We start from the raw sequence: 19,350 nt of genomic DNA on the forward strand, positions 1-19,350 counted from the left end.
GATTTTTGTGCAGACCACATTTTTCATCACGAAAAGGGACCAGAGAACAGGTGCAGCTTCCGGTTCTACTCGTCCAGCTGAGAGCATCTTCAGAAAGGAAAAGCAGGAATTGTGTGATAAAGAGAGAGAGGAGGAGGAATAGAGGACAATATTTACTCATTATCTGTCAGGCCAAGGGCACAGGGCCCTCATCCTGACATCTCCGTGGAACAGGCTGACCCTGGGCATCGGGGTTTGCCTGAAGCTGTGGGACTGTCTGTGCCTGGTATTCCTTGAAGCAAAGAGTATTTTCACCTGGGGCCACAATCCTTTTGTTTTAACTGCCTCTGTCTCTTACAGGTAAAGAGGCTCTTTCAGGGCGTGGTATCTCTGCCACTAACCAACCCCAGGCTACCTATCACAGCAGAAGCAAATAGTAAAATGGTGGGACTCTTCTTCCTTCCCCAAAGCTGGTCTCTGACACCCCTAAAGGAAAGCAAAAGAGAGCAAGATTTATTAAAATTTAAGAAACTAATCCCCAGAGGTCGGGGCCCCTCTCTTAGCATCGTGCTTTCACTTGGGCTTTTACTCCAAAGAAGTATCACATCGTGATAGTAGATTTTCAATACGTACATATGTATTTATTATAATAAAATACATATATATTTCATTATGGTAAATATACATGACACTATTTTAAACATTTTTTAAGAATATAATTCAGTGGCATTTAGTACTTTTGCAGTAATGTGCAACCGTCACTGCTATCCATATCCAGAACTTTCTCAGCATCCTAAACAGATACTCTGTACGCATGAAACAACTCCCCATTTTCTCTCCTCCAGGACCTGGTACCCTCTATTCTATTTTCTGTCTCCATGAATTTGCCAATTCTAGCTTCCTCATGTAAATGGAATCATACAGATTTGGGGTTTTGTGGGTTAAAAAAAAGTGGGTACCTCTCAGATCCCCTGGCGCGTGTCCTGGCTTCCCTCCCACACAGGATGGCCCCTTCATCCCTGCACGTCTGCATGGTGACCATACCATTAGGCGCCTTCCTGAAGCTCCTCCTGCTGCTCGTTTCAGCTCAGTTCCTCCCTGCTCTGTACAGAAGCTGATTTCCCCTTTGCTGGCTCTGTCAGCTGAGCTCAAAAGCAGGGTCGCATCTCTGCTCCTGGCACAAATAACTTCTTGTGCAGCCTGGCTGGGTTTGGACGGGCAGCTGCCAGGCTTCTAGTCTCCTACAAGGATGTCCCGGTCACAAAGGAGCTTTGTGTGTGACCAACGGGTGCCGGGGGGGCCGCTCTGCTGGCTGAAGCGCTAAGTTGTTCCTGGTACTTGCTCTCACTGCCCTTGAGACCTGGGGCCTGGAGGGCACTATGACCTGGCAGATGACCTTCCCCATGAAAAATAAAACTTGCCTCTGCTTCTCCTGCATGGTTCTTGGTTCGTAATTATCTGTGACTTTTTCAGGACTGACCAATCAATAAGGCAGTCTTGGAAAGCCTATCCCTTAGCATTTAGCGACTGGAAAATTCTACTTCCAGATCCTTGAGGGGCCAGGGCAGATTTCCAGTGAGTATTCCTAATTTGAAAAATCTGTCCTCGAATTTTCTTAATTCTAGAGATACTCCTCCAGAACATGGGCTTCCTTTATCTGTGATTAGATGTGGAATGTGTACATTCAAATTTATAGAATGCCCCACACAACAGTGCATAGGCCGGGCTATTTGCCTCTTTACCTGTTAGTAAAGATGATTTCAAAGCTTCAGAGGGAACTGACCAAACCTTATCGTCTTGGTGCAAAATCTCCTAGTCTCCCTACAAGAATACTTTTCTTGCCTGACACTCTGTGCAGTCTAGCACCTACTCAGTTTTTCTTCTTGTTGTTTTTCATTTGTTTGTTTGATTTTGACTAGTAGACTCTCTGATTTACTTTGCATGACATTTGCCCTTGTTTTAAGATTCTTTCTCTCAGCTTCCTCCTGATTCCTCCTTTAAATATTCCTTAGAAAGGCTCTGGCTTGGCCCCTTCTGTGTCATTTCATTCTTCCTCTGTGTCTTGCTAGTGGCACAGTGGCAATTGGACATGGGGTTTTGTGTTAGATACATCTGCTTTCAAAGCCTGACTGTGCTACTTCCTGGCTGTGTGACCTTGGGCAAGTGACTTAACCTCTCTAAGCCACAGATCCCTCCTCTGTGAAATGGGAATAAATGATTTGTTATTCTCGGGGATGTTGAAAATAATCAGGAAAAGTACCTGGCACATAGCAGAGACTCGGCAAACGTTAGCACACATCCCATGCCCTTTCCTTTCTTGATCTAGTTTAGTGTAAGCCCTTCCCAGTCGGCCTTCAGCAGACGTGAATTCCTGAGACAGAACCCCAAATGTCCAGAGCTCTTTCAGGTCTAAGCCAATCTAGGCTCCACACCGGCTGCCCTCAATGGAAGCGGGTGATTGACAGCTACCGTTCACCTGGCTTGTGATCCCGATTCTCACTTAGGTCTTCATCTGAAGAAGCAGCGTCTACGCGGCGCCGCCCCTTAACTAACTCCACGCCAGGCTGCGCCAAGGAGGGGGATGTTTCAGAGAGACCCCCGGCAAATAAAGCCAAAAATACCTCTGACATGGTTCCACAATGTCACTTCCATGTTCCTGGAAGTGACAAAGGACAAAGCCAGGGAACCAAAAGGATTGCGGTGCGGGTTTGGTTTTACCGAGCAGAAGGGCCAGGACTGGCTCATCTGCGTGTTGTTACCGGAGCAGGTAACTGGGAGATTCTTTCCCCTAGAGACGTTAGGGCGCTGCTGGAGCGCGCTGAAGCTCCCTAGGGGCCGAGGGACGCCGTGCACTCAGCCGCACTGTCAGGGCTTATGTTTCTATTTGTGAAAACTTTCTGTATTGGTTGGCTGCTTCTCGCCAGCCTCCACTGCGATCTGCGTGCTCTGCGCGGCACAGCTGTGATGGGTTTCCAAACCCTTGCTGCGGGCGGACAAGGACGATTAGGTTGAACGAATGCTGGCGGTGGCGTCCTCGGAGTGGGGTTCCGCGGGGAGCAGCCCGCTGAGGTCAGAAAGACGCGGCTCGCGCTCCGGGTAAGTTGCAGGTCCCCGCTGGGCCCATTGATTGCAGTGCAGACTTGAATCCAAATTACTAAGGAAGATCATTTCAGGCAATAGCACTGACGCTGAAGACGAATGCTTTGAGCTTTGGGGTTGGACATCTAAGTCCGCCAGGTGTGTGATTATCTCGTTTCGACCCCTGAAAGCGCGGTTCCATCTGGGCCCCCAGCGAGGGGTAGGGTGGGATTTCCGGAGGGAACCGAGGGAGAAGGGGGCACAGCTGCTCCGGCGGTCCCCAGCCCGCATCACCCAGGGCCCGGTGTCGGGGGGAGCGCAGGGGGCCCGAGTGGCTTCCAGCTCGCCTCTTTGGCGTCTCCCGCGAGCAGCAGGCCGGGGAGTGGCGCTTCGCTTCCCTGGGGAGCTTCTCGGATTGCTGCCGGAGCCCCGGATTTTTTGGTTGGCGCGGGGAGATGGGGGTGGCGGCGTCAGGGCGCCGCTTCCCCCTCCTCGTTCCCTCTCTCGGCCGCTTGGGGGCGCAGTGACCGCGCAACGCGGCTCGGAGCCGCGCCAGAGACGAGACGCCGCGCGGCGCCCACATGGTTTTCCGCCGCTTGGTTGAGCCAGGCGGGGCCGGGGACGCGAGAGCTGCGGGAGGTGCGGGGAGAGGGGGAGGGACGCCAGATAGGCGAGCACAGAGCGGAGACTCGGGGGACCCCAAGGTAGGTCAGGGCAGTGCCGAGTCCCGCCCTCCCCGCCCCGCCCCCGGGAGAAGGTAGGAGGGGGCATCTGGGTAAGGGTGGCGGATTTTTGTGGAGTTGCCTTGCAGGGGGTGGGGGTGGGGACGACCCTGTGCTCGGCTTGGGTCCGAGGGGCGCAGGAGCCGGATCACCAGGCACTTTTGCGCAGGGCGACTCTCAGTAAGCGCGAATCCTGCGCCCTGCGTGGTCCCGGACGCTGGGCTTCGGACTCGGTGGCTTTTCCCGGTTCCACAAAAAGCGCCCACACAGCAGGCGAAGGTCTGCGGAGGAGCACCCGCCTAACACGCCCAAACCTCGTGGCAAGCAACTTTTGGCTGCTTAACTGAACTACGTTAGAGTGCGAAAGCGCCGCGCAAGGTTTCGTCCGGGCGCCAGGTGTGACATCCACCTGCTGAGATTGCAGCGGGGATAGCGGATGCTGCGTTTCACCCTCACCCCGCCTGCCCGTGGCCGCGCGGGAGGTTTGCTACCGACCTCCTGCGAAATTGATGCTGTCGGCTTGGAGAAGGTAGAGCACCTTCAGAAGAGGGGTCCTTTAGCCTTAATGGGAACGAAGACTCAAAGGAAAGGGGACATTCAAGAGCTGCCCTGTGTTATGCCAGTGCAATTTGGAAGGATCTTTAAATTGAAGATGTGCAGGCAAAGTGCAAAGGACTGAGGGTCGGCAGACTTGGGTTTCTTAGACCCTGTCCTGAGGCCGAATAGCAGAGGTCTCAGCAAGTCAGGAAACCTCTTTGAACTTCAGTATGAGAAGCGTGGGGATGGTTCCTGCCCCACCTCACTGGGTGGTTTGGAAGAGAATTGGAAGGAGGGTGGTATTTTGAAAAGTATAAAGTGTGGTTTGTACAAATTAAGCATTGCTGCCCACACCTTTTTCCTGGACACCGACGGAACCTTGCTCATAGCCGAGTTAAGGCAGGAACTTCGCGGCAGTGCGGGCCTTTTCCTGGTTACCTGTCAGAGGGGCGAGATGCGTCTGTTTCTCAATCTCTTGTTGCAGTTCCTCTTCACGGCACAGCCGTCGTGAAACTGCCCAGCACAGCGTGACATCAGGGAAGGAACTTTGTCTTGTTCATCAGCTTCTTTAGGGCGGGTACAAAGCGGGGGAGGTGCTCAGAGAGTGCACAGAAGTTGAAAGTCTTTGTTGCAGCGGCTGGGGGGTTAGATTTGATCGCACGTGTTCTTCAGGAGAACAGGTTCAGCTCCGAAAACATTGTTGGCTTTCTGAAGTTGGAGTTCTTGTTTTCTGACGCGGGGAAAATTCTGTCAGAGCCAAGGATAGACATCCAAGAATAAGCATTTTAATTCGAATGATTTTAGAGGAAGCTAGGTAAAGAGCTCCGGAAATGTTTCCCACACAAATCATAGCACATGTTAGCAAGGACAAGTTAGAAGAGTTTCTCTTATTACCAAATTTAGATTCATATAACTAATACTGAAAGGAGAGATTCGCATGGTTGGCTGTGTTACTGTTAAAATTTAAGCAGTCCATTTGAGATAAGCGTGTCCAGCCCTTCCAGAGGCTATAAAAGTGAGCAATGCTAGAGCCTGTATGTCATATTGTATCTTTTCATGATACCAAACGACCTCTGACTGGCTTTTCCATTTTAACTAAAAGGAGTTGAAAGATGACTCATTTAAGAGATTGGGAAATAAAACTAGATTGTCTAGGGGCTTCCCTGGTGGCGCAGCGGTTAAGAATCCTCCTGCCAATGCAGGGGACACGGGTTCGAGCGCTGGTCCGGGAGGATCCCACATGCCGCGGAGCAACTAAGCCCGTGCGCCACAACTACTGAGCCTGCGCTCTAGAGCCCGCGAGCCACAACTACTGAAGCCCATGTGCCACAACTACTGAAGCCCACACGCCTAGAGCCTGTGCTCCGCAACAAGAGAAGCCACCGCAATGAGGAGCCTGCGCCCCGCAACAAAGAGTAGCCCCCGCTCACCGCAACTAGAGAAAGCCCGCGTGCAGCAGCGAAGACCCAATGCAGCCAAAAATTAAATAAATGAATAAATAAGTTTATAAAAAAACTAGATTGTCCAATACTTTATAAAATAACACAAAGGGTGATAATAAAGCTAACTTTTATAGACTATTGTGTGCCAGACTCTGATATGCATGTTACAATCCATTTAGTTCTCACGAAAGTCTGTAAAGAAACTGAAGCACAGAGATGTTGAATGCCTTGCCCAAGGTCACACAGCTAGTAGTGGAGAATTTCTCTCAGACTGGCATAACAATTACATTTGATTGGTACTCTTGTGTTTGTTTCTTAACTTCTGCGCTGGGTTTTCTCCCACACATACAGGTGGTCAGGAGTGAGACTAAGGGCTCTGGAGCAGGGATTCAGGACCCTGAGCTTGCTGCCAAGTTGCTGTGTGGTCTTTACTTCTTTTTTCTGAGCCTCGGTTTTCTCATCCACAAAATAGTGATAATAATTCCATATTGAGCGAATGCTTTATTTCTCACGTGAACATGGAGCGTGTGAAAGAAATACTTCTCAGCATGTAAAGGGAAGTTTCAGAGTCAAAGTGTTTTTGTCATCGGTTAACAATAGGCTGGCAGGTGGCAAATGAGTAAAAGCTGGAGGAGACTACACACAATGTGATTTACCCAACAATTATGTTTGAAATTTGTTTTAAAAAATTCTTGAGTTCTGTTCTTGGATCCTCAGCATTACGTTTATTAAAAGAGATAAATGCAGATTAGACCTCAGAGTTTTTCTGGCAAGTAACATTGAATAACACTATTCAGTAATCACAGCCAGCACGTGCTTTTCTCTGGTTGCGTTCAGGTGATGAAAATTGGAGGGTGGAGGGTTTGTTTGTTTGTTTGTTTTTTAATCCTTACATTCTACCTTTTATTCCAACAAGCTATAGTGGGTCAGAGAACAACCGAGTCCTGAAAATATATGTAAGTTACTTCCCTATCCTCTCTTTCTTTGTTTGGAAATTGTTCTTAGAAGACAGCTTTTGGGACAGCCAGTTTAAATCTGGTGGGTGAGGAAACTTGAACTTCCGTATATGCTTATATTAAGGGTATTTTAAACAGTACGGTTCAGTTGTCAAATCATTTGAACTGTCCTGTGACCTATGTAAGATCTTTTTGGGGGGAGGTTCTCACTCTTAATTTAGACTGTGGTCTTGATGGAGATTTGGGCTGAGGGAGGTAACCGTGTCAGTGTTACTGATGTGGCCAGGCTCACAGCAGCTGGTCCGCGCCTGGTGAATTTTGATGATCTGGAGTGATGTTTGGATCCGTGCTATTTAAAGGTCTTCCCTTCACCCCTGTGCTGTTGTAGGTAAGAATGTGGATTTGCAGCGAGACTGCCTGGCTGGGAAACTGGCTCCATTGACTAACCGTGCCTCAATTTCTCATCTGTAAAATAAAGACAGTGTTGTCATATCTACCTCATAGGTTGTTAGGAGGATCAGGGTGTGTGTGTGTGTGTGTGTGTGTGTGTGTGTGTGTGTGTGTGTGTGTGTGTGTGTGTGTGTGTGTGTGTGTGTATAGAAAGCCTAGAACAGTGTCAGGCACATAGTAAATGCCATCTAAGTGTTAGTAATGAACTGATGATGATGAGTGCTATGGAAAAAGAAACAGGGCAGGTACTTCCCTGGTGGTCCAGTGGTTAAGGCTCCATGCTTCCTCTGCATGGAGCTGGGTTCAATCCCTGGTCAGGGAACTAAGATCCCACATGCTGTGCAGTGTGGCAAAAAAAAATGGCAGTAAATGGGGATAGGGTATACTTGTAGGGATGCAGTTTTTAACAGGGTGATAGGGAAATTCTCAACCCAAAGGTAAATTTAAGTAAGACCGGGGGGGGTAGGAGGGTGTAGGGGTGTAAAAGGATATAGTGGTGTAGGGTTGCAGAGGGGTATAGAGGTGTAGGGGTACAGAGGTAAATAAGGGGGTCAGAGAGGTAACTTAGGGACACAGATATAGCACATGTTGAAGGTTTTTTTTTTAACTTAAAAGATAGGCACTTAACCAAACATGACCGTGATACTTAATCTCTTTGACTTTGTTTTCCCGTCTCTAAATTGGGACCAGCAGAACCTCCCCTGCAGAGCTTGTGTAAAGATAAGGGTGGACGCTTGGAGCCCTCAGTGTAGACAATCGGTTCCCCATTATTCAGCCATCATGCTGATGGTATTGTCCTTACTCTCCCTTGGGTTTTTTCCTACATAGTTCAGTCATGGCATTTTCACTTCTACTTACTCTCTCCCTTCTCCCTGCCTACTGTAGGCACATTTATTCCATACTCCCTTTATCTACTCTCTTTTTCCCCTTTTAGCTTTCAGTGCTTTTGTTCTCAGCCTGACTTACAGCTTGTGCTCCTTTGATCCCTGTGGCACACGAAATACCAGGGCTCTGTAGTCTTCTCAGACCTTTTTGAAGGGAGATGCGTACTTGGCCCATTTCATTTTTTCAACAGCATTATTGAGATTGAGATAGAATTGACATAACATAGAATTCACCCAATTAAAGTGTACAATCCAGTGGTTTTAGTGTCTTCACAGGTATGTGCCAGGATTCCCACGGTTGGTTTGAGAACGTTTAGAACCTCAAAAAGATACCTTTGACCTGTTACCCCCTATCTTCCCATCCCCCAAAGCAACTGCTAATCCGCTTTCTGTCCTATGGATTTGCCTATCTGGACATTTCATTCATTCATAAATAAATAAATACATAAGAAATATTTTTGTCACTGGCTTCTTTCACTTAGTAGGATGTTTTCAGGGCTCATCCATGTTGTAGCATGCATTAGTACTTCCCTTCTTAGGATGGCTGAATAATTCCACATTATATGGCTGTAGTGTACTTTGTTTATCCATTTTTCCATCGATGAACATTTGGGTTGTTTCCACTTTTTAGCTATTATGAATAATACTGCCATTAACATTCATGTAGGTATAGAAACATCAAATCACTGTTTTGTAACGGGAACTAACATAGTGTTGTAGGTCAATTATACTTCAAAAACAAACAAATTTATAGAGAAAGAGATCAGACTTGTGGTTGCCAGTGATGCGGTTGGAGGGGGAGGGGAGGGGGATTGGATGAAGCTAGTCAAAAGGTACAAACTTCCAGCTATAACACAAATAAGTGCTAGCGATGTAATGTACAACATGATTATAATAGAATTAACACGTCTGTATGTTATATATGAAAATTGTTAAGAGAGGAAATTCGAAGAGTTCTCATTAGAAGAAAAAACGTTTTTCTCTATTTCTTTGATTTTGTACCTATACGAGAGGATGGATGTTCCCTAAACATACTGTGATCATTGCTTCACAGTGTATGTAAATCAAATCATTATGCTGTAAACATTAAACTTATACAGGGCTGTGTGTCAATTACATCTCGATTTTTAAAATTCATGTAGAAGTTTTTGTGGTAACATATACTTTCATTTCTCTTGGGTATATAGCCAGGAGTGGAATTGCTTCTTCAAATGGTAACTGGATGTTGAACGATCTGAGGAACTGTCAGACTGTTTTCTTTCAATAATATAGCTCCCCAGTTTATTTTGCCCAAATATGGGAATCTAGCTATCTTTCAAGGGCAGGTACCCACCCTTACTTCGGGTAAACTTTTGTATTACTATTTTTCTAAGTCTTATTTAGTTATCTAATTATATTCATGTATAAGCCTTTTTGTTATTGATGTTTTCAGTGCGTGGACTTCTCAATGCAGTGGCTTCTCTTGTTGCAGAGCACGGGCTCTAGGTGCGCGGGCTTCAGTAGTTGTGGTGCACGGGCTCAGTAGTTGTGGCTTGCGGACTCTAGAGCACAGGCTCAGTAGTTGTGGTGCATGGCCTCAGTTGCTCAGTGGCACATGGGATCTTCCTGGACCACGGCTTGACCGCGTGTCCCCTGCATTGGCGGAAGGATTCTTAACCACTGCGCCACCAGGGAAGCCCCTGTTATTGATTTTTGAGTAAAGCATTACTTGAGCAGTGGTCCCCAAAGTGGAAGTTATGTACCTTTAGGGTACAAGATGATTCATTGGAAAACAAGAACAAAATGCTATGTTCTTGCATCTTTTCCATGATGCTTTATAATTATACAATGTATTAGAATATCTATGTATATGTAAGGTTTATAAATAAATAGTCCTATATTGGAGATGTAAATGCAAAGGTTTTTTTTTTTTTTTACAAGCAGGAAGTCATATAAAGTTCTGGGACAACTGTTCTAAAGGCATAGGATCAAATATATGTAGCTGTGTGGTTATTAATCCCATGCTTTGTGACAGTTTTGATGGGGAAATTCTTAAAATTACTTTGCTAAAGAAATTGAAAATATCCTGCTAATTTCAGCCCAAAGGGAACATGTAAATACCAGTGGAAGGAGCTTTGGATCAGGTGTTGGACTTTTATTTTTATTCTACTTCTGCTGATTACTAATGGCGAGACTTTGGGCAAGTCCCCTAAAGGTCTGCATTTCAGTTCCCAAATTGGCCTAATAACACGCGAAATATCATAAATTTTCATTGTGCAGAACGAGAGTGGTAAGCATGACAGATGCAGTGACCACAGAAAGTTAGTCATCTGTGCATCTTGTGCAAGCCTGCAGTTTTCTTAGGCAAATATCTGGGTTTCCTTGACCTTTTCCCTGGCTGGGTCTTCCCCTTCCCACCCCACCCTGCTTTCTGTCCTTCCTCTGTGTTCTTCTGACAACAGACCTTCAAAATGAAGGGTCATTGCCAAAGGTTGACCTGGACGGAGAGGAGTCCTGTGATGCCACCAGCCACCATTGTGGTGTGGCACTGTTTCCTTCCTGGTGCTTTTCGTATGAGAACACAGCGTTCAGCACATGTGCAGTGAAGGTGCAGCTGTTTCAAAACTGCAGTTTACTCTGATTCCTGGCCACTGTCAGGGAAGCTATGGAGTTGCATTATTGGGCATCTTAAAGGTTTCTGTGTGATCTGTGATCGCTTGAGTCTGTAGACATCCTTGGGGGATATTAGCCTTTGCTTAAAGTCAAAGCATGAAGGGAATAGATACAGAAAGATGGGAAGAGGTCCTGGGAACCGTGTTAACCAAAGAGCTCACATGCTGTGGTTAAAGGTCATTTCATTCTCTGCTTGCTTTTGTCTCTCACCTGGCATATGCTCAGTAAGACACCATGAAACTGAGAGAAATGAATTTGACCTTTCACCCTCAACTCTCGTTTGTGATTTCTCTAGCACCCTTTATTCTAAGGAAATGGTTGGCAAGTATTTTAGGTCGTGATCTCCAGTTTCTTCTACAGGGTGACGTCTGTTCTTGGCTTCCTTTCTTGGGCAACAGAAATAACCAATATAACAATACTTAGGTACTGTTGGTTAGTTTGTTCATTCTTTTATTCATATACTCAATATATTTATTGAATACCTATGATATGCCCCTGTTCTAGATACTAGGGACAGATCATTGAAGAAAATTAAAAGTTTTTAAAATGCCCTCAAAGATTTTACATTCTAGTGGGTGTTAGTCACTGAGGTTAAATGAAATGAGGGGTAGAGCTGAGGAGTAAGGAGAGAAAGATAGTTGCGAAGGGAGAGAGGAACTATGGGGGAGGGGCAGTTGCCATTATTTATAGGGTGACCAGGGAGGCCTCACAGAGAAGGTCACATTTAAGATGAGTCTTTGATGCTCCCAGTTATGTATTCAGGTACTAGTGCGGAGGCAGAGAAAATCCTAAATCCTAAACCTGACATGCTTGCTCCTAGCCCTGGAGTGTCTTTAAGATTCTCAGGGGTATTAGGAGCTAAAGCCGTCTCCTCGCTACCATCAAAATGCTGGCTGCTTAAGGTCTGCAAGACTTTTGTCTTGCAGGTCTCTATAGAGGTTCACGGTGAGTCATCCGCCCCTCTTGCAAAGGTTGCATCTTTGCAGCGGCCCCTGTACCTCAGCAGTGGCCCTAGTCATGCAGTCATTCTCAATGGGACCAATGACTCCAGTGCTCAGGGACCTTCCAGAATGACTTGGGGTGTTGCGGGTCGAGTCCTGGAGTCTTTCCTTTGTCTAGGACCTTCGCTGCTGCACATGTGTTAACTAGTAATCTGTGTTTACGTTCAGTAGGAATCTCTCAATAGAACTGACAGTAAGCTTCGCAACTGGCTTTCTCTTCCTTTGAAATGTGTTTGGAAATTGATTTTATCTTTGCGCCCCAGCATCTCTGATTCAAGGGAGCTCATTTGTGACAGCGGGAAGGACTTTGAGAAGATGCCAAGCATTCCTTAGATCCATGTTACCTGCTGTCAGTCAGTGCCTGAAATTTATGAATGTGTTTGGTCCCTGTCTCCCCTCCACCAGAATGTAAGCTACTGGAGGTCAGGAAACTTATTTCAGTCACCACTGTTACCCCAGTGCTACCAGAACAAAAACACTGCCAGTCATGTAATAGACGCTCAATGAATATTGGTTTAATTGAATAACAGACTAGAAGCAATGTGGCAATAAGCAACACAACCAGCAACAATACCTTGGTATCTCCTGATTTATCTGCTGCCCCAAAGATCAAGAAATGGAGATGATCTTTCATCTCCAGGGTCTGGACTTTATCTCCAGTCATTGCTCTCTCCTCTGTGTCAGTCTGCATGTCAGAGAAACGCACGCTTCCTAATGAGTGTCCAACCTGGCTTGTCATCCTTTCTCTGCCACTACCCAGCTGTGACCTTAGATATGGCTTTGACTTTCTGTGGGCCTATTCCAGCTCTACAATGTTCTTATTCTATAACCTGGCAAAACCAGCACCTGCCGGCTATTTGTGTGAAGCAAGAACATCTTTCTAGAAGGAAGTAGAACAAGCACCTGCTTATGAAAATTACTTTTTATAAGGAAGTCTGTTTTTGCTCAGTGCAGTTGATTCCATATCTGGGAGGCTCAAAAATAACATCATTCTCTTGAATTGTTAACTTTAAACTGTTTATAAAAACACAGGTATCACTACTGCTTACCATTTGTTTGAGGTTGTGTGTTTTTCATATGATTTCATATCTGTAATCATCTCTCACACACAAAACCAGATATGATGTGCAGAAAATTGAGAATAAAACATGACTGACATAGCTTCATTCTCTTGGAAATAGTGAGATTATCATGGGCTATGGACTCAGAACTAAAATTGGCACTAGTGAAAGAAAAGATCTGGTAAAAGAAAGTCAATCAAAAGCAACATGATTGAAGATGTTCATTGCTGTATATTTTATAATAGTGAAAAACTGAAAAGTTTCATCAATAGGAGTCTGGCTAAGAACTTATGATACATTTGTACCATAAAAAGTGGTAAAATAGTTAAGGTAAAGAATATACACCCTCAATGGGACTTCCCTGGTGGCGCAGTGGTTAAGAATCTGCCTGCAGTGCAGGGGACATGGGTTCGAACCCTGGTCCGGGAAGATCCCACATGCCGCAGAGCAACTAAGCCTGTGCGCCACAACTACTGAGCCTGTGCTCTAGAGCCCGTGAGCCACAACTACTGAGCCTGCACTCTAGAGCTCACGAGCCACAACTACTGAGCCCGTGTGCTGCAACTACTGAAGCCTGCATGCCTAGAGCCCGTGCTCCGCAACAAGAGAAACCACCTCCCGCGCACCGCAACGAAGAGTAGCCTCCGCTTGCTACAAATAGAGAAAGCCCTCACGCAGCAATGAAGACCCAACACAGCCATAAATAATTTAAAAAAAGAATATATACCCTCAAGACATGTTGATGAGAGAAAAAGAAGGTATGTTTAGAGTGCGTTTAGTATGATCTCGTGTGTATATAAAAAAGAAAATAAGACATATCTTCTGATCTGACATATGTATGTTAATGCATAGAAAAAGGTCTGGATGGAATAAAATGGTTGACGATGTTATTTCTGGGAAAGAAGTAGGATTGGTGGGGGCTTGGTGCAGTGACATTGCTTCACTTTTTACTCCAGGCTTCTGTGTTTTTGGCATTTTATAAAACCATAGTCATGAGTGGGGTTTTTGGTAATTATAACACTCGAAATTACTGGAGAGGAAAAGATGTGCGACAAAGAGAAATTGGGGCACAAAGTGAGATTTGAGGTCGGGAGAAGGAAGATGAAACGCTTCAGGTAGTGAGCGCTGGCCGTTCTCACCAAATCCTGTGATATTTTGTGACTGGTGAGTTGGAGCTTGTGCCGTGTTCTGAGGATGATAGATATACATAGATGTCCTACATCACTCCAAAAACTATGACCTGCAATGGAGGACCCACAAATCAAGAAAACCCAGTTTCCACATTACCTTCTTTTGGTCTCTTTGTAAGCATTGGGTGAGAAAAATTTTGTATCTTTAGGAAACATTGATTCACTTCCATCCCTGGATGAGTAAATCTGCTACCATAATAGAGCAGTTGTATCGACCACAGACGTCTTTCCTCTACCCGTGACTTTATTTCCACTTTGTTGGATTTATTCATTTAGTCTGTAACTTTTATTGAGCCCCCATCTGCCACTCTTAGACAAGCCCCCTGCTCTCCCGGAGCTTCTAGTCAGGGGGCTGGACAGAGATGACAGGAAGTATCAGGAAGTGAGAACTACTGTGATGAAAATTAAGCAAAGTGATGTGAGAAGGCATAACCAGGAAACTACGTTAAGAGAGGTAGTTAGGAAAGACTCCTTTGAGGAAGTCATTCATAAACCCAGGCACGCATAAGAAAGGAAGGAGCCAGATGTGTGATCATTTGAGGGAAGAGTCGTCCAAGCAGAGAGATTACAACGGGGCCCAGAGAGTGGGCAAGAGCGTGTGGGACTCAAGAGTTTGCTGCGTGGTTGGGACTTCCGGAGGTTGGACAGGCGAGAGAGGTCTGCAGGACAGGATCATGTCATGACTGGAGGACAAGGTAAGGATTTTGGATTTTATTCCAGATTTGATGGGAAGCTATGGGGGTGGTCGATTAAGGGAATGATTTAGGTTTATAAAAGATATCTCTGAATAACTTGATTATAAATAGGTGAGAGTGGAAGCACAGAGACCATTGGGAAGATGGCGGGAGATCCAGTGGGAGAAGATGCTGACTTACACTAGGGTGGTGGCTGTAGATATAAGCTTGCTGGTAGGTTAAAGATGGAGAGCCTGGGAAGGTAGGGTCAGTACTGACTCCTACATTCGGGGCTTCAGCAACTAGGGGGTTGCTGAGATGGGGAAAACCAGGCAGGAGCAGATTTGGGGGGGGGGAATCAGTGTCTATTTTGAATATATCAGGTTGTGATGCCTTCTTGACAAACGTCAAATAAGCAGTAAGATACGCTAGCCCAGAGTTCAGGGGAGGTCAGGAATAGAGATCCATGTGGGAGCCGCCTATATATACTGATGGTGTTTAAAGCCCTGGAACTTTTTTTTTTTTTTTTTTTTTTGCGATATGCGGGCCTCTCACTGTTGCGACCTCTCCCGCTGCGGAGCACAGGCTCCGGACGCGCAGGCTCAGCGGTCATGGCTCACGGGCCCAGCCGCTCCGCGGCATGTGGGATCTTCCCAGACCGGGGCACGAACCCGTGTCCTCTGCATCGGCAGGCGGACTCTCAACCACTGTGCCACCAGGGAAGCCCAAAGCCCTGGAACGTTATGAGGACCAAAGTCGGAGGCTCACTGCAATGTGCCCATGGATTTCACCCTTCCTTTAGGGTCACTGCCCAAGTAGACACCTCCATCTCTAAACCTTCCCCCTGCCAACCTTGCTTTGGCTGTTGAAGGCTGTTTGGAGCTTTACAACGTGAAGGACAGTGGGAGAGCGTTAGGAAGACACATGTGCTGGGCCTGTAATTAGTGACGAGAGCGCTTCTCATCTGTGTGGCTCTCAACATTGTAATCGCTGCCTAACTTACTAAAGCTAAAGACGGGGCTGAAAAGTGAGTGGACCATTTTAAAGACAGAGTCTAGGTTTGCAGTGTGGTCTTTAGATGTTATAAGCCAATCATAAATTCGTATTGCTGTTATAATCTAAGTAAGTATTACAGGCTCATGTAAAGTTATACAAAACAGAAGTTTTTGGTGCTATTGGTTGTTCTCAGTTTCACATGCCACTTGCCTACTTTGTTGAAATATAAACACAAACTAAATAGAAATAAGAAACTATGAACATGTGTCTTTACTTCCAGATGGCATTCCCATTTTGAGTTGACATTTAATGCATGGGTGTTTTACATTTTTACCTGTTTTTTTATCAGCAGTATCCTTATACGACTTTATCCTGGTATAAAAATAATATTTTTATGCTTTGAAATCCCTTTCCTATCCCAATGTCATATCCCTTACGTTTGCTTCTAGTTTTGTGGCTGATTCATTTATTAATTTTTTCCTTTTAAATCCAAGCGGAATTTACTGTGTTGTATAGGACGAAGTAGAAACTTGATTTCTTGTTTCTTTGCTTCCTTAAAAGAATTTGGAGTTAAAAATATGATCGAGCCCTTGTTTATCGTGAATGATTCTTGCTCATTGCAGGTAAGCTCCCCAAGCCCTCTAGCTGACCAGGTGGTGAGTTCAAGGTCCTAATCCAACAGCACAAGGGAATTCACACCAGCCCTGAGCCTCGAAGATGGTGTCACAGTCTGCGGGCCGGCAGGACTCTCCTGTGGACCCCTGGGAAGGAATCAGCAATGACCCTGGCGACATTGATGGTTCGCCCAGCCTCCTGGACACGGACCACCTCTCTTGCGCATCAAACATCAGGTTTACGAGGCACAGAGCTGCGTGGATTAACCCCCAGTGTGTGCGGCAACAGCTGCAGGACCCGCCCCCCCAGGCGCCAGCAGCGGGGAACAGAGAGAGCCGTGTTGCCTGGGATGCTGCCTCTCCCTTGGGCCCTTCACCGTTATCTCTTGGGGACTCCGTGGCGGAGGCATCATTGTCGAAGGGCACTGTGGACTCCATGGGCAGCTCCTCTGCCCGGGGCTCAGCTGGAAAAGGCGGTGACTTCTCTCTTACTTCAAAGGAAGAACGGGCGGTGCTCCCAGGACGCTGTCCTTGGACGCCTCTGTTCACAAGCTCCAAGATTGACTTGACTGCCTCCCCGTGTCGTGAGGCTGGCGATACTTTTTTCAAGCCTTCCCAGCTGACAGCTTCCACTGATGCAGGTAACTGTGGGGGGGACTGCCCTCCTTCCTGTCTGTCCTCACACCAGCGCTGCCCGGGGCTGAGGCCAGGTGTTCCTCGCGAGGGAAAAGCTCCTGGGTTTCCACTTTGCCCACGATCCAGGGCATGGGCTCAGTTCATGCTGTCTTTGGCCCAGCACCATGGGTCACGATGGGCGGAGTCAAGGATACCCCTTCTCCTTAGACTGCAGGGAAATGTCATCTTAGCTCAACTTAGTTGATAATCAGTGTCACCTGCCATCTTGGAGCAGGTATGTGCCCTGCAGGAGAGCGCCAGAAGTGCTCTGCATTCAGTGTGGTGATGGAAGGTGGTCCAGACAGAGTGGGCTCCGGTTCACACCAGTGCTGAGGTAGGAGAGGAACTCGCCTCCCCTGTTAGATTTACCTGGACAGGGTGTGGCTAGAAAAAAAGTAAGACTTAAACACAGTAACCACAATTCCTCCAAACTGGAGAAAACCTTTTCCTGTTAAAACCAGGGCTATGAGGTGACACACGTATTCCTAAAATACTGAAATTCCTAAAATGAGATAATCCATTCCAAACGCCACTCAAGAGTCAATAAATTAGCAATTCTTGTTAAAATGTGTGGCATGCTTAGTTTATTTTAAAATATTCATTATGCTATATTCACACTTTTTTTTTTTGTGGTACACGGGCCTCTCACTGTTGTGGTCTCTCCCATTGCGGATCACAGGCTCCGGACACGGAGGCTCAGTGGCCATGGCTCACGGGCCCAGCCGCTCTGCGGCATGTGGGATCCTCCCAGACCGGAACACGAACCCGTGTCCCCTGCATCGGCAGGCGGACTCTCAACCACTGCGCCACCAGGGAAGCCCTATATTCACACTTTGCATTAACATGTATTTCTGTTGGAATCCTAGTTCAAATAGTCAATGAAGTTTTTTCTTTCAAAACAGTTTTAAAAGCTGCCTGCCTTTGTATGTGTGTGTGTGTGTGTGTGTGTGTGTGTGTGTGTGTGTGTGTGTGTGTGTGTATTTATTTCTCGCTAGCAGGAACCAATCCTCCCCCTTTCCTAAAATACGGGGTTTATTTGTTCTATTGAAACTTTTGAAAAGTCAAAGATGGTGACAATCTTTAACATATTATTAATACTTTAAGAAGAGCAGATTTTGGACAGTGGTTCAGTGCGCTAGCTTTGAGTTAAGAACCAAATTTGAGCAAAATGGCATAGTCTGATTATAGGCCTTTTTTCTCTTTTCGCTCACCTGGCCGGTTAGCTCTCAGGAAAAGAGTGACTTGTAAATCCACTGGTTGAAAAGTGAGAAATTAGTTTCCTACTAGGTTGTCTCAGGGGAGAGTGAGGAAAAAACAGAGAAAATTGAAAGGCCTCTCTCCCGCAGGCCACCACCACGACAGCTTATAAAGTGACGGAAGATGACCTGGCGGGCCTAGTGTACCCCTGCCCCAAATCATTTTTTTATTCCTCTACAGGAAGTGGTTCTGCAATTTCAAGTTATCCTTTCTCCAAGAAAGAAAACAGGCACCCCAGCCGCTTTGTCCCAAAACAGCGATTCCCAGCAATCTAAGTACCTTGCAAAACCACTCTGTATTTTGAGAGTATCTCTTAAACTTGGTAAGGGGATTCATTCCATGGGCTTAAGAAAAAGAAGTCCCGAGTGAGACGGTTCTTTCTTTCTTTGATGTGGGGAGTGCAGGCATTTGCCACAAGGCCTGGGATTTTCCTGGATCTGCTGCCTCTCAAATGAAAGCAGCAGGGTTTTCCTTTTTTAGATTATTTGGGAGGGAAAGACGCCTGAGCCTGTCAGCATTTCCTGGGGCTGTAAGAAACAATTCCTTTTGTCTGCATAGGATCTACACGTTTACAAAGTGGTTTCACATTCCTTATCTCCTTCAGTTTCCTAATAAGGTAAGTATCCCAATAATAATAATTATCCCAATTCCAGGGATGAGGAAATTTTACTGCAGAGGCATAGCTGGTGAACGGGGGTGGGCCTGGAACCGGAATCCAGTGTCTGATTTTTCTCTGCGCTTTTTCCTCTATCCTCAGGGTCCCCAAACTATGACCTGTAGCCAAACCCTGCCAGACTCCTGATTTTACAAATACAGTTGTGTTTGTTTTGTCTGTAGTTGTTTTCTCAGGACAGTGGCAGAACTGAGTAGTAATTGCAACGAATGCTCTGTGGCTCTCAGATCCTACAATATTTACCACCTAGTCCTTTTCAGAAAAAGGTTGCCCACCCCAGATGGCTTTTGAAGCTAAGAGGTCCAGAGTTTTCCATGCAACAGTGGAGTTCTTGAAGACGAGGCAGAGGGCTTGGAGGGATTCTGCTTGTCTCTCTGTTTGCCACCCCGAGAGCTGTAAAGCCTTCAAAACATCTGTAGCATTTTGTTCTGATTCACCAGGTTGGGACAACAGCGCTTATGGCTCTCACAGAAATGTTTTGCCTTACAAGCTGCAATAAGATGTCACAC

General features: G+C 46.2%; 1 protein-coding gene across 1 annotated transcript in view; it reads left to right on the forward strand.

The window, feature by feature from the left end:
• Nucleotides 1-2,967: 2,967 nt before the first annotated feature.
• Nucleotides 2,968-19,350, forward strand: part of RUBCNL (rubicon like autophagy enhancer) — a 37,938-nt gene continuing 21,555 nt past the window's right edge. The window contains exons 1-2 of the mRNA XM_060128940.1: nucleotides 2,968-3,075; nucleotides 16,246-16,877. Of these exons, the coding sequence (XP_059984923.1) occupies nucleotides 16,340-16,877 (538 nt within the window). The 5' untranslated portion in view covers nucleotides 2,968-3,075; nucleotides 16,246-16,339. The remainder of the gene's footprint in view (nucleotides 3,076-16,245; nucleotides 16,878-19,350) is intronic.

The sequence above is a fragment of the Lagenorhynchus albirostris genome, chromosome 18 (assembly GCF_949774975.1).
Source record: "Lagenorhynchus albirostris chromosome 18, mLagAlb1.1, whole genome shotgun sequence".
Lineage (NCBI taxonomy): Eukaryota > Metazoa > Chordata > Mammalia > Artiodactyla > Delphinidae > Lagenorhynchus > Lagenorhynchus albirostris.